The 17,281-nt window shown below is 37.3% G+C and overlaps 1 protein-coding gene across 1 annotated transcript in view; it reads right to left on the bottom strand.

Moving 5' to 3' along the window:
* ABI3BP (ABI family member 3 binding protein) overlaps window positions 1–17,281 on the bottom strand; it is a 258,261-nt gene that overhangs the window by 57,459 nt on the left and 183,521 nt on the right. Inside the window, exons 43-49 of the mRNA XM_079921882.1 lie at window positions 16,829–16,876; window positions 16,011–16,076; window positions 13,715–13,789; window positions 9,671–9,745; window positions 3,374–3,433; window positions 2,743–2,790; window positions 1,840–1,920 (exon numbers count right to left, since the gene is read on the bottom strand). Coding sequence (XP_079778008.1) covers window positions 1,840–1,920; window positions 2,743–2,790; window positions 3,374–3,433; window positions 9,671–9,745; window positions 13,715–13,789; window positions 16,011–16,076; window positions 16,829–16,876 — 453 coding nt within the window. The remainder of the gene's footprint in view (window positions 1–1,839; window positions 1,921–2,742; window positions 2,791–3,373; window positions 3,434–9,670; window positions 9,746–13,714; window positions 13,790–16,010; window positions 16,077–16,828; window positions 16,877–17,281) is intronic.

Here is a 17,281-nt window from a genome sequence, read left to right as displayed (position 1 = left end):
CTGACAAAATAAAAATAAGTATGGCAATACTCCCAGTCCCATATTATCTTGAAATCATTACAACATCATACCGACATAGCAAATTACACTGTTCACTTTGCTACCTACTGGATCCAAGGAAATACTTGGTGCAAATAATATGTTGTCATCTTATTTTCTGCCTGTTTTATAATCTGGATTCTGCTCATAAGAGAGATTCTTGTAATAGTTGGTCCAGTAAATGGGGTACATTAAAAAAAAAAACAGGGAGTGGAATTTAGATAATTAGCACATCCAGCACTGGTTCTTGATAAGTACTTTTGACTTTGCCATCGTGGGTAATGTTGACTTTGAGGGCCTAGGCTACAATAGATGAGTATTTGGTAATTAGGATACATGTGCTCATTCAGTTTAAAAGTTTTTCCTTTGAAAAGGATTCCATTTTAAAATGTGATCAGTAACTTCATTTCAGCAGACACACACAAGGGATGGGTTTATCTGAAAATGGATGAAGGGAAGAAAATAAAACCACTGATTTAAAGAGCCATGTGGGATGTAGCATGGACAGGGCAGAGAAGCCAACAAACACAAGCTGGGAACTCTTGTTTTCCAGTTCATCTTCAGCCAAGTGTCAGGCAAAATTGGGTTTCCCACACAGTGAAGACATTGATGCTGAACTCTTCGAAAGCCTGGCCAGCTCATTCCAACCAAACTTACTGACTCATTCATGCATCTGTGTTCCTCCAGGCTACCCAGATGCTCATCAGATTAGTCTGGCTGCCATTCTCTACCCTGTGTCTCTTCCCTATCTGTCTTTCACCTTTCACACCTTTAACTTCAACTCTCATTCCAACTGGAAGACCCGGCATACATGTCACCTCCTCTGTGAAGCCTTCCCTGATACCCCCAGGTAGTTTCCTTGCTCAGCATGCTGCTCATTTCTCTATGAATTCATTGTATTGTATAACATGGGGGTGAATTCCAGGAGCTCTGGTGACTGAGTATGTGGGTTCCAATTTGGCTCTGACGTTAGCTGTATGGCTTAACCAGATTTTTAAATCTTTCTGTGCCTCAATTTTCTAAGCTGTAAAATGGGGCAAGTAATAGAAACTACCTCACAAAGTTGTTACGTGCCTTAAATTTAAAAATACATGTAGAAGACTGGGTAGCACAGCTACTGCTAAATCCTGTCTTCATATTAGATGGCGAGCTCTCCAGGGTAACCTTTAAAACAGTTTTATTTTGGAATTCCTATTGCTTGGCATTGCAGTTAGCCCCCAAAAGATATTCAAATACTAGATGAAATTTTTCTTCCCAAATGCAGTTCCAAATATGAAAAAGCAACAAGAGAATATAGCATTGATATACTTTGGGAAGATTCTTTTTTAAAAAAATAATTGGAGGGCTTCCCTGGTGGCACAGTGGTTGGGAGTCCGCCTGCCAGTGCAGGGGACACGGGTTCGTGCCCCGGTCCAGGAGGATCCCACATGCTGCGAAGCGGCTGGGCCCGTGAGCCATGGCCGCTGAGCCTGCGTGTCCGGAGCCTGTGCTCCGCAACGGGAGAGGCCACAGCAGTGAGAGGCCCATGTACCGCAAAAAAAAAAAAAAAATAATAATAATAATTGGAATTTTGTCAAGATGTTTCAAAATATTTTATATTAGAAATCAGCATAAATATTAGAAGGACAAATATACAGTTAATGTAAAAGAATCAAGTGAAATGGGTATTTTTTTATAATGATAAAAAGAGACCCTCTGTGGTTTGGAAATCTATGAACACAAACGTACATATGGCTACTTTAAGGGCAATTCCTAAAATGTTAAGTCCTCAATGGACTGAAATAGTAAAACAAAATTTACCCAGAGTGGTTTGTAGTTCGTCTTGACTAGAACTTGGTGAAATCATAGGAATGAAAGGGCTGCCTCGTGTCTCTAAAGGAGCTGAAAAGACAAGTACCAAGGTTGTCAATCTTTAGATTCAAAAGCCAGCACCCGGCCAGAATAATATTACATGAGATTCCTTTATTTGAAATAGAAAAACAGAAAACATTAAGTGAGTCAGGAAGAAGAAAGTTAAGTGTGCATAGAACCTTCAGGAAGATGACTGTGGAACATAGAATAATGGTTCTCAACTGTTTTTTCCACCAGGATAGATAATAAATGACATTCAGTGCTTGACATACTCTATGACCATAGCTGGTTAAGATGGGTGTGGGTAAGACATGGTCCTTGGTCTGTCAGCTGCAGCTCTCCCATCCAAGAGAGCACATAGGATTACAACAGGAGAGAGAATATCATCACTGTGGCAAGCACCTGGCGTCTGCTCAAGCTTATTTTAAAAAAAAACGGGTGGCAAACTTTAGTATTTTGACCAATATTAATAATAATTACTTGCCAGCATCTTCCACAGCATGTTAGTGGGTTATAACACCACAGCTGAGAACCACTAAACCAGCAGAAAAAGTTAACTAGGTGGGCGTGAGTAAGGTGGAATCATTCTGAACACAGAGACAAATGAGGTAGGTGAGAATGGGCTCGGTAGCGAGCTGTCTTAAGTTGGTCTTCAGAGCAAACCTTTAGAACATTGCCCTTCTATTTTGAAACCACTGCCTTTCTATTTTGGAAAGAGTAAAAATAATGAGAATGAAACAACGAAGAGGACTGAGGACAGACGATGTTTCAATGTGATCATTTGAGAAAGACCTGCAATCTTGATGGCAGCCAGGAAAATAATTAGAGTGGGTCAAATGGGAAAACCATTACCTAGTGTTGTCTCTGGCAGATCAATTCTAAAGGTAACAGGTTGCAGAACTAGGCCAAAAGCAAACCAAAGAAATATATTTATGAGAATTACTACCTGGTGAAGTAAACCCAGTTTCTGTGTCTCTACAATGTACCCGTTTGAACATTTAAACATTCTCTTAGAATCATAATAAATACGAGAAAATTCTATACCTTAGGTGACACCCAGGGAACTTAGTTCAACTAAAACTTTAAAGTTTTCGTTCACTGTCACTATGAGGAAAATTTGATTAGGCACCCATATTTTTAACTTAAAAGTATACCCACATTTGGAATGTAGCTATATTTACATTCTGAAAGAAGGTGAAAATGGTTGGCTCTGGTAATAATTATATCTTATAACTTTAGCATGATTTTCTATTCAACAAAAATACTTTCAGGGAAAATAAACTAATTCTACACTATTCTCTCATGGGGAAAAATTTGTCAATCAGATTGTATGATTAAACCTCCCCAAAAGAAATACACATTTTCTACCCATAATTTTCTCAGAACTTCTTCCACATCACAATCATTCCAAAAATATATTTACCTCAAGAATATTTTTCGAAAAATACACTTCTTAACTGGGAAAATAAAACAATTCATTTACCAGGTTCGCTCTGAGAGACTTCAGGGTCTGGTTTATGGGGAAGGAGCACATCTCTTGGAACTGAAAGAAAAAGATTATAAAACACTGTGCACTCTAAATGTCATACTTGGAGTGAAACTTAACCCATAGACCTAAAACCCTGGGAAGCATGAATGAAGCCAAGATGTTTTCACAATGGCTAAAGGGCTAAGCCAAGAAGAGGACCATTTTTCTGAGATGGAAAAATGTCACTGTGTAGGAAAGGTTCTAATGGCAGTAAAACAAAGTTGGTCACAGGTCATTTCGAACATTCTGTTGAGGGAAAAAAAAGGAAGAAAAAACTAATGTAATTAAACACAAGGAGGTAGGTCTCCCTCAAGTTGTCTTCAAAGTAATAGGTCAGTTTTTGTCTGAAGAGGTTATAGCTGCCATTTGATATTCCTGCTAAAATTCCACTGACAGCAATAGAAACAACATTATCTTAAAGAAATGGCCTGGGCTTCCCTGGTGGCGCAGTGGTAGAGAGTCCGCCTGCCAATGCAGGGGACACGGGTTCGTGCCCTGGTCCGGGAAGATACCACATGCCGCGGAGCGGCTGGGCCTGTGAGCCATGGCCGCTGAGCCTGTGCTCTGCAACGGGGGAGGCCACAACAGTGACAGGCCCGCGTACCAAAAAAAAAAAAAAAAAAAAAGAAAGAAATGGCCTGCAAATTGAAGAAAACAGGAAGAAAGGCAAAACTCTTGAATATCTAAGGGAAGAACAAAGTTTTATTCTAAAAGGCACTAACAGTTATTATGGGGAGAAGATAAAGCAGGAAGGATCACTCACTCATTAGAAGATACTGAATGTAAAGTTTATGACAGTGCTTGTTACATAGTAAATGTTAGATAAATGTTGCCAGTTTTGTCATTCTTAGTGATATGGCTTCTAGTATAATAGGTATTAAGTATAGGTATTAGGGCCTCCTGACATGAGAACATGAAAACAAAGGAGAAAAATATACACTAAACAATAATCATATTCAGTCCTGATATCCAGTATATTTTTAATGCCTGTGTCCAGTTCTACTTCGGCAAAATAAAATGGTAGGCTGGGAACTTGATACCTTATCTCTCATTGGGGAAAATACCAGGGTGATTTGCCTGTTGTTAGTACCAGATTTCTATGGCAAATCTCCTTGCAGGAGCAAGATGACGTATTTCTTTAACTTAGTTTCCCTGAAAGGAGGTCCTTGTCAACCCTACTCACTCACTGAAAAGCTTTCCTACCACACCGAATTCATAAATACCCTTAGGTATGCAGTGTAACTTTCTTGCATCTTATATGGTGCTGGAGGAAAAAAATTAGGATTCAGGCTACAACTCTGCCTCCGAGAAAGATGAAGAAAACTTTTGTACCATGAGGTGGACAAGCAGCACTTTATCATTAGTGTAGAAACAGATTATATAAGATGGACATTCATTCTCTTTTATGGCTTTTGGGATCACATTTAACGTGCACATCACATCTGTTCTTAGTCTAGGCCACTAAGCAAGTGCGAGTGAAATCACAGTCGTGGAATTTGGTCCACTGAAACGAAATGTGACTCCATTAGAACTTCTATGAGCTAAAGGGTAACCACCAGGGGAACTTGATATCTGGACTTTTTTTTTAAAAAGGTAACTTCAAAAAGATTAGTGGTGCACAAAGTTAAAGAAAACCCATCACCATAGTGAACACTTCACCTTTGCTATGTAGTATTTTTAAGGACTGAAGGGGTAAAATACGAGGAATTTCCAGTTGTAAATCAAACTAACTGTTATCTGGAGGGTGAGGGAGAAGGCACTTTGGTGTGCGTCTGAGAAGGTCACGGCCATACAGAGCAGTCTGAGTTTATAAACATCCTAACTGGTTGCAGTGCTAGACTATACAGAGAGGAGCCGGATTAAGGAAAGGAGAAGCTAAAAAGAAATGTGCTACCAATAAATCCACCATATACTGTAAATACATGATTCACTGCCTGCCTGCCTTAGTTTCCTGAGGAATTTAGACTAATGTGGATCCCTGCTGCTGCAATTGGCACCTTCTAGCCATGAAGGGATGATTTAATAACTGCCATGCCAGACGTTCTAAAGCAGGTGAAATCAGTGGAAAGGAAAGAACTAGAAATATTCACAGGAAAGGGATATGAATCATTCTCTCTCTTGGTCACCGGCAGCTCCAACAAATGCAAAGTTGTTTTTTTCTTTTTCCCAATGTGGCATTCCTCCGTATATTTAATTGAATAAGAGCATGACTCCTAAAACCAAAATCTTCCATGCTGGAGGAAACTTATCAGTGTAAATCATGACAATTTATTAAGAAGGCAGTTTTGATTTCTTTATAAGATTACTTACCATTATTATATTTTAGACCCATTTGTATAAGCCAATTTACCATTTTTATTAAATAACCAATTCACTTACCAGTTATATTAACTGTCTTTTTGAATAAAGGGCACGTTTCCAAAGAACAATTCAACTAACATGAGACAATTGTGAGTGGAAATGTCCAATATGGACAAATGTAAATGAATACGCATGAATGTTTTGCCAGAGCAGATGAGAGAATGAAGGTTTCGCTCTCTGACAGAGATGGTGGAATAAGGAATCTTCAGTAAGGTTTACCCCTGCAATAGGCTACAAAGAGATTCTCTTAGAAAAGTAACACACATAGACCACACACCCTTTTCACCTCCAGAGTCCCTCTTCCTTTATTCTAACCTTGTACCCTAAGGTCCAGTCTGAGAGGAAGCAGGTTTCCTGCCCTTTCAGAGACCACTTGCAGAGTTTTACCTGTGCTCTTGGATCACCTTCCCTCCCGTCTCCTCTGGGGCCTTTTACTTTCCATTATTTCTATTATCTTCTATTTTTCTCCGTTAGTCCATATTTCCATTTATCCATGAGTTCCTCCCTCTCCACCCATAAAACAGCTCAAATGCTCCAACATCCTAACATTAATAACCATTTCCTTGACATGGCTTCCCCTTCAAACCATCCCTTTCTTGCTCTTATTCCCTTCATCTAAAAACTCTATCTGCCTCTGCTTCCTGGTCTCTTAGCTGCATCTTCTCCATTCACCGTGGACTGGCTTCCCGATCTCCTGCACCCACTCCCACACCCACGGATCCATGAGGCCTCATCCATAGTTCTGAAGTTCAAAATGCTCTGAAGACAGAAAGTGTTTTTTTTTTCTTAACTTATTTGACAGTAAAACCTGACTAGAACTGACCTGAGGCTATTTGCAGTTTTTATTCACCCTGAGTAGTGTGACTGTTCATACCTCCCACTGCAGACTTATGAATATGCTTGTAATCGACGGTATATGTGCTGTTTTACCTTTCCAAAGTCTGAAAATTGCTGAATTCTGAAGCATTGGCCCACAGGTTTCAGATGCAGGCTTTTGGACCCACACTGTCAAGTCCAACAGCTCTTCTGACACCTGTCCACCTCACTGTCATTGACGGCTGCCCTTCCCTGTCTTGCCTCCCGAGCCCCTCTTTCCTGCTACTTGGATCTTTTGACAGCAAATTCTGATGGCTCCTCTTCCTCTGTCCACTCTTGAAATATAACTGTGTCCCCTACGACTTTGATCTCTGATCTCTTATTTTCTGTCTGTACTTTCTCCTGGATGATGTCATTCACTCACAAGATTTAAGAACCTTCTATATGTAGACACATGACTCCCAAATCTACATCCTAAATATCGACCTCTGTTTAGATATCCAAAAATACATTTCAACCACCAGTCCTGCTGGCCCTCCAAACCTAGCACGTACAAACACAAGCCTTCATTCCTCCCTCTGTGTTCCCTGCCTTAGTTAATGGTATTATCATCTACCACCTGCCCAAGCTAGAAATCACAGTGTCATCCTTCTCTCCATAACATCATTCAGTCATTGTCTACATCCTAGCAATTCCATCTCCAAAAGACATTTTAGCATTAGTCTCTTCTTTCCTAACTGCAAAAATGCTGATGTGTGACTGCAAATTAGAATTTGCCCAAGAGAGCAGTTACAGAGCATTTGTAGGATTGGATAGCCTGCTGAAATCTAAACTTTTTTGCCCCTGGTTTGCTCCCGATGACTGAAGTCTATCCAAATACTTCTGTGGTGACAGAAGTTCCAACAAAGCCAAGACAGCCCTTGGTACAGAAACAAATCTACAAAGAAGGCACAGCTCTGTTGAGCCAGGCATCAGGGCAGGTCCTTTTCTCTGAATTCAAAAGCATTCCTCCAAGGCAGATCAAAAGAAAAGCCAGTTCTGTTTTGGTTCTGGACATGATGTGTGGGCTCAGTTTGTCTAGATTCCTCATTAAGTGTTGTAGATAATTCAACTGAGTGACTGAAAGATATTTTCTAAAGGCCTAACTGGATGAAACCTGTGTTATACCTAGGAATCTATAGAATGAAAGAGCTGTACAGATAATCCGAGACTGACTTATTTGGTACCGGTCTAAAAATTCAGTTTTGTCACTTCTATCTCTCAGTATAAATTTTGAGATAAACATTGTGTTAAAACATAACTATGTCCTGATTTCAGTACTACTTTTTACATTTTTATAGAGCATCTATCTCTATAAAAAGGATAGAGATACAAGTACACATTAAGTTTACATGTAATTTACCCTGTTTTCTGAGGAGCCAGTAAACAAGGTTGTGGGCTCATTAGGATGCAAACCTGAGCCTAGATACAACCCCAAGACTGTTTGAATCCAGTCTGTTAAAACACTTGGGAGAACATTAAATAGTAGTAAAGACTGCCTGTGATTCTTCCCGTAGCATCACACCCCTGGAGCAATAGGGGAACCCCTGATGGACACAATGGCAGCACCAACACTAGGTTTAGAGACAAAATTCAATCTGAACATTTGGAACTGGAGAGTCAATAGAATAAGCTCAATGAAGGCTCCAGAGAGAGCGTTTGTGCTGTTGTTCCAGGGCTCAAACGTACAGATCAGAGTGTCTGTGAAAAAGAAGGTGTTGATGGAATTAAGGCAAATAGTAGACATTTAAAAAGGAAGAAAAAGTTGAACTATTAGATATATTGGTTTAATGAGATTATGTCATATCAGGACCAATAGTATTGCTTTCTCTAACGAAAAGTGAATATAATCGCTCATATCTACTGTTGTTATCTGTAATGACTTCGTTTCCGTTACATATTTTTTCCTCAGTTGAAAACAAGAAGCTGACCTTTTGCAAGTGGGAAGATCAGCTTTTTCCTTATTGGCATTTATAATATTGACTATTGCACTTAGCAGTACTAATTTAAAGTCTAGACTTCAGGGCAAAAGAGGCTCTTTGCAGCCTATCACCACCTGCAACAACCTAGCCATCCCACAGCGACAGTAACACCCTGCGCTTATACAACCTGGAAAACATGATAGCAAGTGAATTCACTTGCCTCCAAAATGCCATCATTCAAGCTACAGCTCAGAAATCCTTTGGTTCTAGGAATGTTCTATATGCTTCCAGGACCATCTAAGAATTTATAATAATTGCACCTTAAAAAAAAGCGGGGGGGGGAACTTACTGTATTTCTCAGATACTCTAGTTAAAAACTTGGTTTGGCTTATTAGCCAACCAACAGTGAACTAATTAGTGTAGCTAACAGCAGCTTTGTATGGTCACTTGAGGATCTAGAGAAATGTCTGGGTCCTTGCAGTCCCTACCTTGACTACTCCCACAAACATGAGATTATTCCCCCCATAAAGGAGCAAAAAGCCTTCTCAAATGATAGGCAAGAAATTGATCTGTAACTAAAGAAATCATTTTTTCCTGTGTGAAACAAATTTCTTGACTCAAGCAACTGCTCCATGAATGGGTAAAATAGAATTTAAAAGGAAAAAAAAAAAAAAAGACCCTCAATACTGGATAGTGTAAAATGTTTGAACCCAAGAAAATGGTTAAACATCATTTCCTCCATTTGTAAAACATCATTTTATCATTTTTGTGGGAAAATCCCCAATTCTTTATTTTATCTTGGTGAAACATGAGCACAGCATAGTTAACATTGGTAGGTTATTTTTTGGAAGTCAAAAAATAAGAGAATTTTAATTCTAGAAGAAGCATTCTACCCTTGGCATAATTCTCTGCCTTTGGATTATATCAATGGCTTACCATATGAGCACTTAGATAACTCTTATGAACACTTTGAAATGATTATATCATGCATGATACAACGTGGTACCTGAACAGAAGTGAAACATGGACCTCACATCCATCAGTCCTCATGTTTCATTGCAGCAGACTGTGACTGTAGAATGCATTTGGTTTAAACATGAAATAAAGCATTTACCAGGCTGAGTATAGGACGCTTCTGGACTTGGTGATGTCTTTGGCTTCGGAGTAACATGCTGGAACACCTTAGGAGCTGAAAGAGAGAGCTCGGATCATGAGTCATTTGGTTTTAGCATCTCCCAGTCTTGCTTAACACATAAGATATGACAAAGTATAAGACTGATTACTGATTTTAAAAAAGTATTGAAATGGGATTTAGATGGAAAAATAAACCTTAAGCTCTAAAAATAGATCAGTTAGAATTCCAGATACGTTAAGAAAAATGAAATCTGAGAAACAGCAAAATTTGACTAAGCATAAGAACAGGATGAATGATTTTTTTAAAACATCATTTCAGAAGAGATAGCAATTTAATTAATGCAAGAGTGTTCTTCTTTTGTGGATGTTTGCTTGACTTCTTAAACCCATCCCTATGTCTTTCTGTGAAGATGAATTCAGTGAAGTCAGAATGGGATCCCATGAAGTATGGAAAAGAGCAGCTTAAAGTCAGCTCAGCAACAGCAGAAAGAGAAGTGGGCGACGGAATGGAATGGGTGGGCTCGCATTCTACATCTCCGGCAATTGTTAGGTTCTAAATAAACCTTTAAATGACATGTTCACAAACCAAAATTGTCTTTCCACAGCTGTTCCTTTGGAGTAACAAGGTGCAAATGTAATAGATACCAGGGGAAAAAAAAAAAGGTCTACTTTATTTATAGCTCATTTTACAATTTCAAAAGTACTTTCATAAGATTATGCCCTTTGATTCTCACCGTACTGCTGAGAGGAAGGAATTATCAGCTTCACTTTAAATCTATTTGCCTGGGGTCACGTGATCATTAAGCACCAGAGACAAGACCTGAACACTGAGGTCCAGATATGACTGCTAGGTCCCAACACTTGGGCTCGCTATATCCCAGCTCTGCAGGTCACATTTTAAATTGTTCCTCATTTTTTTAGGTGGAATTAATAAACCGGTCCTAACTGAAAGGGTGATTGTGAGAATTAAGTGTGAAATGTCAAAATGATGTGAAAGCTATACCCCTATAAATATCTGTTTCTACTTCTGGAGAATCTTTACAAATTTGACATTGAAGGATCTGAGTATATTTTGCTTTTCACATTGTTTGCCCCCTCAAGAATTAGGAGCAATTTTGATGGTTATAAGATTTCTAGATATAAAATCATTAACAGGACTGTTCATTATCACTTATGAACATAGGAATCTAAAAATCAAACCTGTATTTTAATGATGAAATATTCTTGATGGTTTCTTCCAAATTTTTGATCCCACTATCCCCTCAAATGCCAAATATAGTAAATTTAACTTTTGCTATCTAATTTATCAACATAGTTTAAGTATAAATGAGGTGGCATGCCCAATTACAGAATTTCATTCTGAAAACAGTGGTAGATGAATACATTGCATTGCTCTTTAAGTTGTATACACTATTGTTAGATGATGCCCTTATAGCCCAACAATAATAATTTGCATTTGATATTGATATTGCACGTACGAACAGAACATTCTCCCATTCAAATGGCCTTTTGAAATTCACAACAGCTAGCCAGGGGTAAGGAGGGAGTACTACTAGGGTTTAAATATTTGTTTTTGAACTACTGAGTGATACATATGTATATATACACAAATATCCTTGAAAGACTATAAAAACCTAGGGTATTGCTGGGATCTATCAAGTAAAGCTCATATATTCCTGGGTAAGAGAGATCCTAATTTCACCCACTTTTAAGAGGAATAAGTAGAGTGCATTTTTTCATGATCAATTTTCCAAATAGTCCCCTTACACTAGGTTGCCCTGACAAAGCTAGAAGTGTTTGGATTGTAGCTACTTTCCAGGGGAGATGCTGATGGGCTGGGAGTTTGCTCAGTTGGGACAGAATCAGGATGCTCTCTTGTTATAGTCTGCGGTCACTCCAGGGTTTCAGAGTGAGAGTGGAACCACTGAGCATATGCATCTATCCATTCTGAAGTTGCTTACCTTGTCGAGGAAGGTTAGCTAAAGGTCTAAATCAAAATCAAACAAAGTTGAAACTTAGAATACAGTGTCATAATGGGAAATTAGAGTAAGCTCCTGATTTACTATATTGTATTTTTATAAGTGCAGAGTACGGCTCAAAAAGATAAAATTATGAATAAGTCTTCCTTCTTAGTTCATATCTCCTTTACTTTTTAAAATGTTACTAATGAGGACTTTATATCCTCAATGTCTTAACTTCCAGCACTTCTTGTTTCTCATCTTTTCTTTTCTTTTCCATCATTCATTGTTTTATGCTTTCTTATTTCTTTCCATTTCTCCTTTTTCTGCCTCATTTGTTCTATGCTTTATATTCACATAAAAGGTTGAGAGCTTCTTCTCGTGATTTTATCTGCTGATTTCTTAAAGTTAGATTTTAGTTTCCTATCCACAAATTTAATATACTTGCTTTGTTTTTTATTCTTATTCTATTATTCATTACTTATTCACTAATCATCAATTATTTTTCCCAGTATTTCTTATATATTAATAGTTCAAATTTATTTTTTGTTATTATTTTAAATTTCTTATTCTTTCAGATGATTGCTGCTTTGGTACCTTCATCTACTTACATATCACACCCATATTATTTTTTAGCAAAGTTTTAGTAATTAAATAAAAACACATTTTAAAATACATTAAAGCAGATTTAAAATCATTAGCTAGATGTAGTAAATGGAACTGTTTTTTAAGGAGTTTTCCTTCAAAGAAAAAGTAATAGGTAAAATTTCTCTCAAAAATATTAAAGAAAGTGTTAATACCTCTCAGATATTAAAGACCATCCCCACATCTACAGTTTTTTTCTTTCAGCAGGGATACTGAGATATGATTAAAGAATTTGTGTTGGTAATTCAGAGCTACTACCTAGATCAAGCATAATTTTGATGCTGCTAACATTTTCCTTTCCCCAGACCACTGGTCATAGTTAGGGTTCCTTTCCTAGTAAATTGGGTAGGTGCACTTCATATGCTTTTTGGAAGTGGGCCATGTATAAAAAATAAATTTAGATTTAGGGGACTGGCCTAGACTATAACTTCCTTGACTACAGAAGGATGAAATTTTGTTTCACATTCCCAGTGTCTAGCACATTGTCTGGTGTGAGGTCAGCATGCAATAAGTAGTTGTTAAGTGACTAACTGATGAAATGAATTAATCAGCCACTTAAGCACCAAGGGTGGTACAATTTTAAATTAGGAGAGAAGAGAGACAGGAGATCAGTTGATTCATGACAATAGACTAGGCATGACTGGGTATATGCTTGGAGTAGGCACCAATGTTAGAGATGTCTGGAAAAACTGATGGACTGCAGAGGCCAGATGAGGAAGAGGATAAAAATCGATGTAAAATGCTCAGGATCTGCAACAGATATAAATGAGAAACTGAAAGGAGGGAAAGATGAGCTTTCTTTGAGGCATGTCAATTTTATGGTAGCCTGAAATTGAGATCTGCCAAAACAGTCAGAGGAACTGGACAAGATCTTAGTTGAGAAGTTAGGGTTAGAGTTAATCATTCAATCATTCAAGTAAGAGCTTCTTGAACAGAATAAAAAATAGTTTATAATGACTCTTGTTTAGGTCCTTCCCAAAATTCCTAGCAAAACAACCAAAGCAATATTATGTTATTATGTTACAGAAGAGGATATATATTAAAAATCTTCATGACCTAATGTTAAATAAAATTGACTGAAAGAAAAAAGAAATTAGGTGATTGGCAGGGGGAGGACATTCAAGGACCATGGAAGGTTTTCTCAAGCTGTGAGAAGTGAAGGGAGTAGGCAGGCTACTCTTTTAAGAAATTCCATTCTCCTCCATCCCCCTCTCAAATAATATAACAACAGGGAAGCTTCTGGAATAAGCTACTCCAATAATATACTTTTTGATAAAGTCTAAAAATAAATGTAAATATTTATTAGGTTTCAAAGGAAGTCTTATTTTATAAGGGTTAAAAACCTAACTTGCTATATAATTCAACAGAGTAACTCTACTAACATCAAATTTTTCAGGCCAGAATATAAAATAAGTATTTACCTGGCTGTGTCGGTGGGATTCTTAGACGTGGAGATATTTTTGGTTTGGGAGGAGCTCGCGGTGTCTGCTTGGGCACTAAAAGAAAGGATATAGGTTCGGAGCTCTTGAGGTCTTCAAGAGTCACAGTACCTAAACCTCTAGGATCTCAGAGACGTTTGTTGAGTAATTGAAGACCTAAATACACAGCAATTAAAGTTCCCAAAGAGCCACAAAGTATAAGAAGGTAATTTTCTTATCATAATGGAAAAAAAAAAAAACAAGGCAGCACATTAAAGATATCCAAGATATTCAGCTGGCAAATGAAACTGTTGGAATTTTAGAAATATCCACTTCAAATACCTATTAAACAGGTTAAAAATAAATTTCATAATAAAATAATTCATCATTATAAGTTCACATCATTTTATCAGAATAACCCAGTATAATATTTTAAGTGCAAAGAGATATAATTTCTTCTAAATAAAAAGCACATTACATTCCAAATATACCTAGAAAATGAATGTATCTTAATAGTAAGTGCTAATGGAAAAAAATTAATCTTGTTAAACAAAACACAATTTTTATTGGTCATATTGGAGAAGAAAAATTGAACAGAAATTGAAAGGATACATTATTGAAGAAAGTTATTCTTCTGCTGAGCAATTCCCAAAGAAGTTCTAGGACATTCAGTGTAAAAAATCAATTATTTCTTCACCAAGAAAATTAAAAGTTTATCCTGCTGGAGGAAAAGAATTATCAAATGAAAGATCGCAGCTTGTGGAAATACCTTGTTTGGTTGGGTTCAGTGTGTTTGGGATAAAGAGAGATAAGAAGAAACAAAATGGTTTCAAGGTCACAGAGTTTCAGGCACCTTAAGAAAAGCTTGCTGAAAATAAGAGTTATTAGATAAAAGAAGAAGCTGAGTCTGTAGGGACTTCTTCCTGATAGTCAAAATATACAAGGCATGCAATCGTTTCAGTGGAATCTTCTTGCCTGTGGAGAGATGAACAAGATATGTTGGAGATTACACTGGTTTAGGAGCCTGGAGCTGGGAGATTTAGAGTTCGCTTTGCGGATCACTCCGTCTACAACATTGGGTTCTTCATCAACAGTAACAGGATTTTTAAGAGCCCTTCCAACCCTAAAATTCTATATTTCTATGGTGTCCTTAGTCTTGTGATATTCTGACTCTGAACTGCTTTGCTTGCCGAAGTTCGTACTGATAGGCTATTTGCTTCCCCAGGGTATAAGAGACCATCTTGCAGGTAAAGGCATGTCATGAGGCAATTCTATAAAAAATGATTCAGAATGAGATTAGTATCACTGATAGTATCTACGATTAAATATTTCAATCATATTAATGATTAAAGCTATTTAACAAAACTTTAGAAAAGTTAGAGATAATTGACACAGATCCAGTTAATGCAGTCAGTGTGGAATTTTGGTAAAAATTAAACTGTAGAGTTTAAGAGGCAAAGGATATTAACAGGATTTAACAGGACATTTTAGAGGACAATGAATAAAATTAATATCCATATCTCCTTTGGAAATAGAGCCATATAAAATAGTTTAATGGCCATCAAAATACAAGTTTGGGCTTATTTATGATAAACTGACATTCCAAGAGAGCCTGCAGATATTGAGAAAATCTTCCCTTGTAAGAAGAATATTTAGTTATCCGCATCGATGATTTGTTTTCCCATATTTCAAATTCCACCATCAAGTAAACCCTTATGACTTGCCAAGTAACCAGTTTGACTTCAGTTTCTCTTATTTGTATGCAGTGAAATGGCCAAACTGCCACAGGAAGGAGCAGTAGAAAGTAGTAAGGGACCTGAATAATGACAAGATGACCGACCAATTGTACCCCTTTTTGTGGAATGCTCCAGTATTTCTGGAGGTTTTGGTTAATCTTAAACAAATTAACTATCTTAAAATAGTTTTTATATGACCACAGACCTTGTAAAACTAGTCAAGATGATAAAGTATTTAAAATTGGGATATTTATATTTTAAAAAGAATACAAATGTTCTTCACCAGAAACATTACTATTTTCTATATGAAAGACTTGCAGAGTAGCTGAGAGGTGTTTTTCAGTTATATCCTAAATAATGTTCACAACACTGCCATATGACTGGCTACAGATTATGGATAGAAGGAGGAGTGGGGCATCAGAAAGGTAGGGTCAAATACTGTGAGCAGTGATTAAGTTAGGGCTTTTGATAACTAGTAATAGTGCCCATATATATTGTCTTTCCATTCTTGTAAGTTCTGCAAACACTCACCTTCTACATGAAACACAAAATAACGTATTTACCCGGTTCGGTCTGAGGCTCATCTGGGCTGGGTAGGATTACAGTTTGGGAAGGCAGAGGTGATGTTTCTATGGTAATTGAAGGAAAGTACCCAGGGTTACTATAGCACTTCACACACCTTGAGTACAGATGACAGAACAGATGGTAACAAGTGGATTTTAAAGGAAAAAAGAAAGCAAATTGCAAGTCTACAGCAAAATAGCACTCCTACTTCTTCATAATGCATTTAGTTTAAAAGCTGCTTAGAGATGCCAGGTTACAAAATACTTTCAAGGTAAGCAATAGCCTTACTTTTAAAATCCTCACTCCACACTAGTACATCCCCAATAGTGCTAGAAAGATAGGTTCAGGAGGAACCATAAGGAGAAAAATTTTAAATGTTAAGGCATAAGCCATTCAGCAGCATTGAATTTTGTTTAACTAACGAAGAAAAAAATCAAACATGTAAATGAATGTGATGAAATGAGTGTTAATGGAAAGTATGTTGCTAGGGCAGAAGGTATAAATGGATCATCATACAAAAAATATTATCTGAAGTATTCAACGTAATACCAAGCTGGCAGAATGTTTAACATTAGGAAAAAAGACACTTTAGATTTGACAGTTTCAGTGACTGAAGTAGAGAGAGATCAAGGTCTAGATACAAAGCTGAATGGGAGAAGACACTTTTTGGACAATGGTTATGAATAGAAGCACCTAGAAAGAAAATTAACTGCCATGACAAAGAATGATGTTGCAACATGAATTCACAATGAGGGAGAACCTGGGTTCTCAGGTGATGGCGACAATGAGGGCAAAAACTGCCAGGGTGTGTCATTACCTAGCGTGATCTCAGGTGGTTCAGACACATTTGTAATAGATTCCACAACTGTATCAAAACAAAGGAGAACAATTTTAAAAAGCTTAAGATGTTAGGCCACAGTCAAGTATCTCTTTCTTGAATATCAACACACCTCATTCTCTTGAGAATCTGCATCACATTTTTACAGATAGGACAATGGATTAGGATAAGAAAAAAGAATCAAGAGGGAAATCCTATTCTATAACCCTAATCCTCCAACTAATATTTATGTTTTAACTGTCATTAACTGTCAAATTTATTATGCCTCAATATTTAGATACCACAGAGAAACCGAAATTTCTGTATTCAGAGAGTCACTTATCATTTTAATTTTAAGAATTCAAGAATTTTAGAAGCTATAGCTCTTCAAAGCTATTCCACTGTAGATTAAGTACCCCAGCTTGAACTTTCAAATTCCATGAAATGTGATAC

Source organism: Stenella coeruleoalba, assembly GCF_951394435.1.
Source record: "Stenella coeruleoalba genome assembly, chromosome: 5".
In the NCBI taxonomy this organism is placed as follows: domain Eukaryota; kingdom Metazoa; phylum Chordata; class Mammalia; order Artiodactyla; family Delphinidae; genus Stenella; species Stenella coeruleoalba.
The sequence above is the reverse complement of the archived record's forward strand: the minus strand, read 5'-3'. Positions and strand labels throughout refer to the sequence as shown.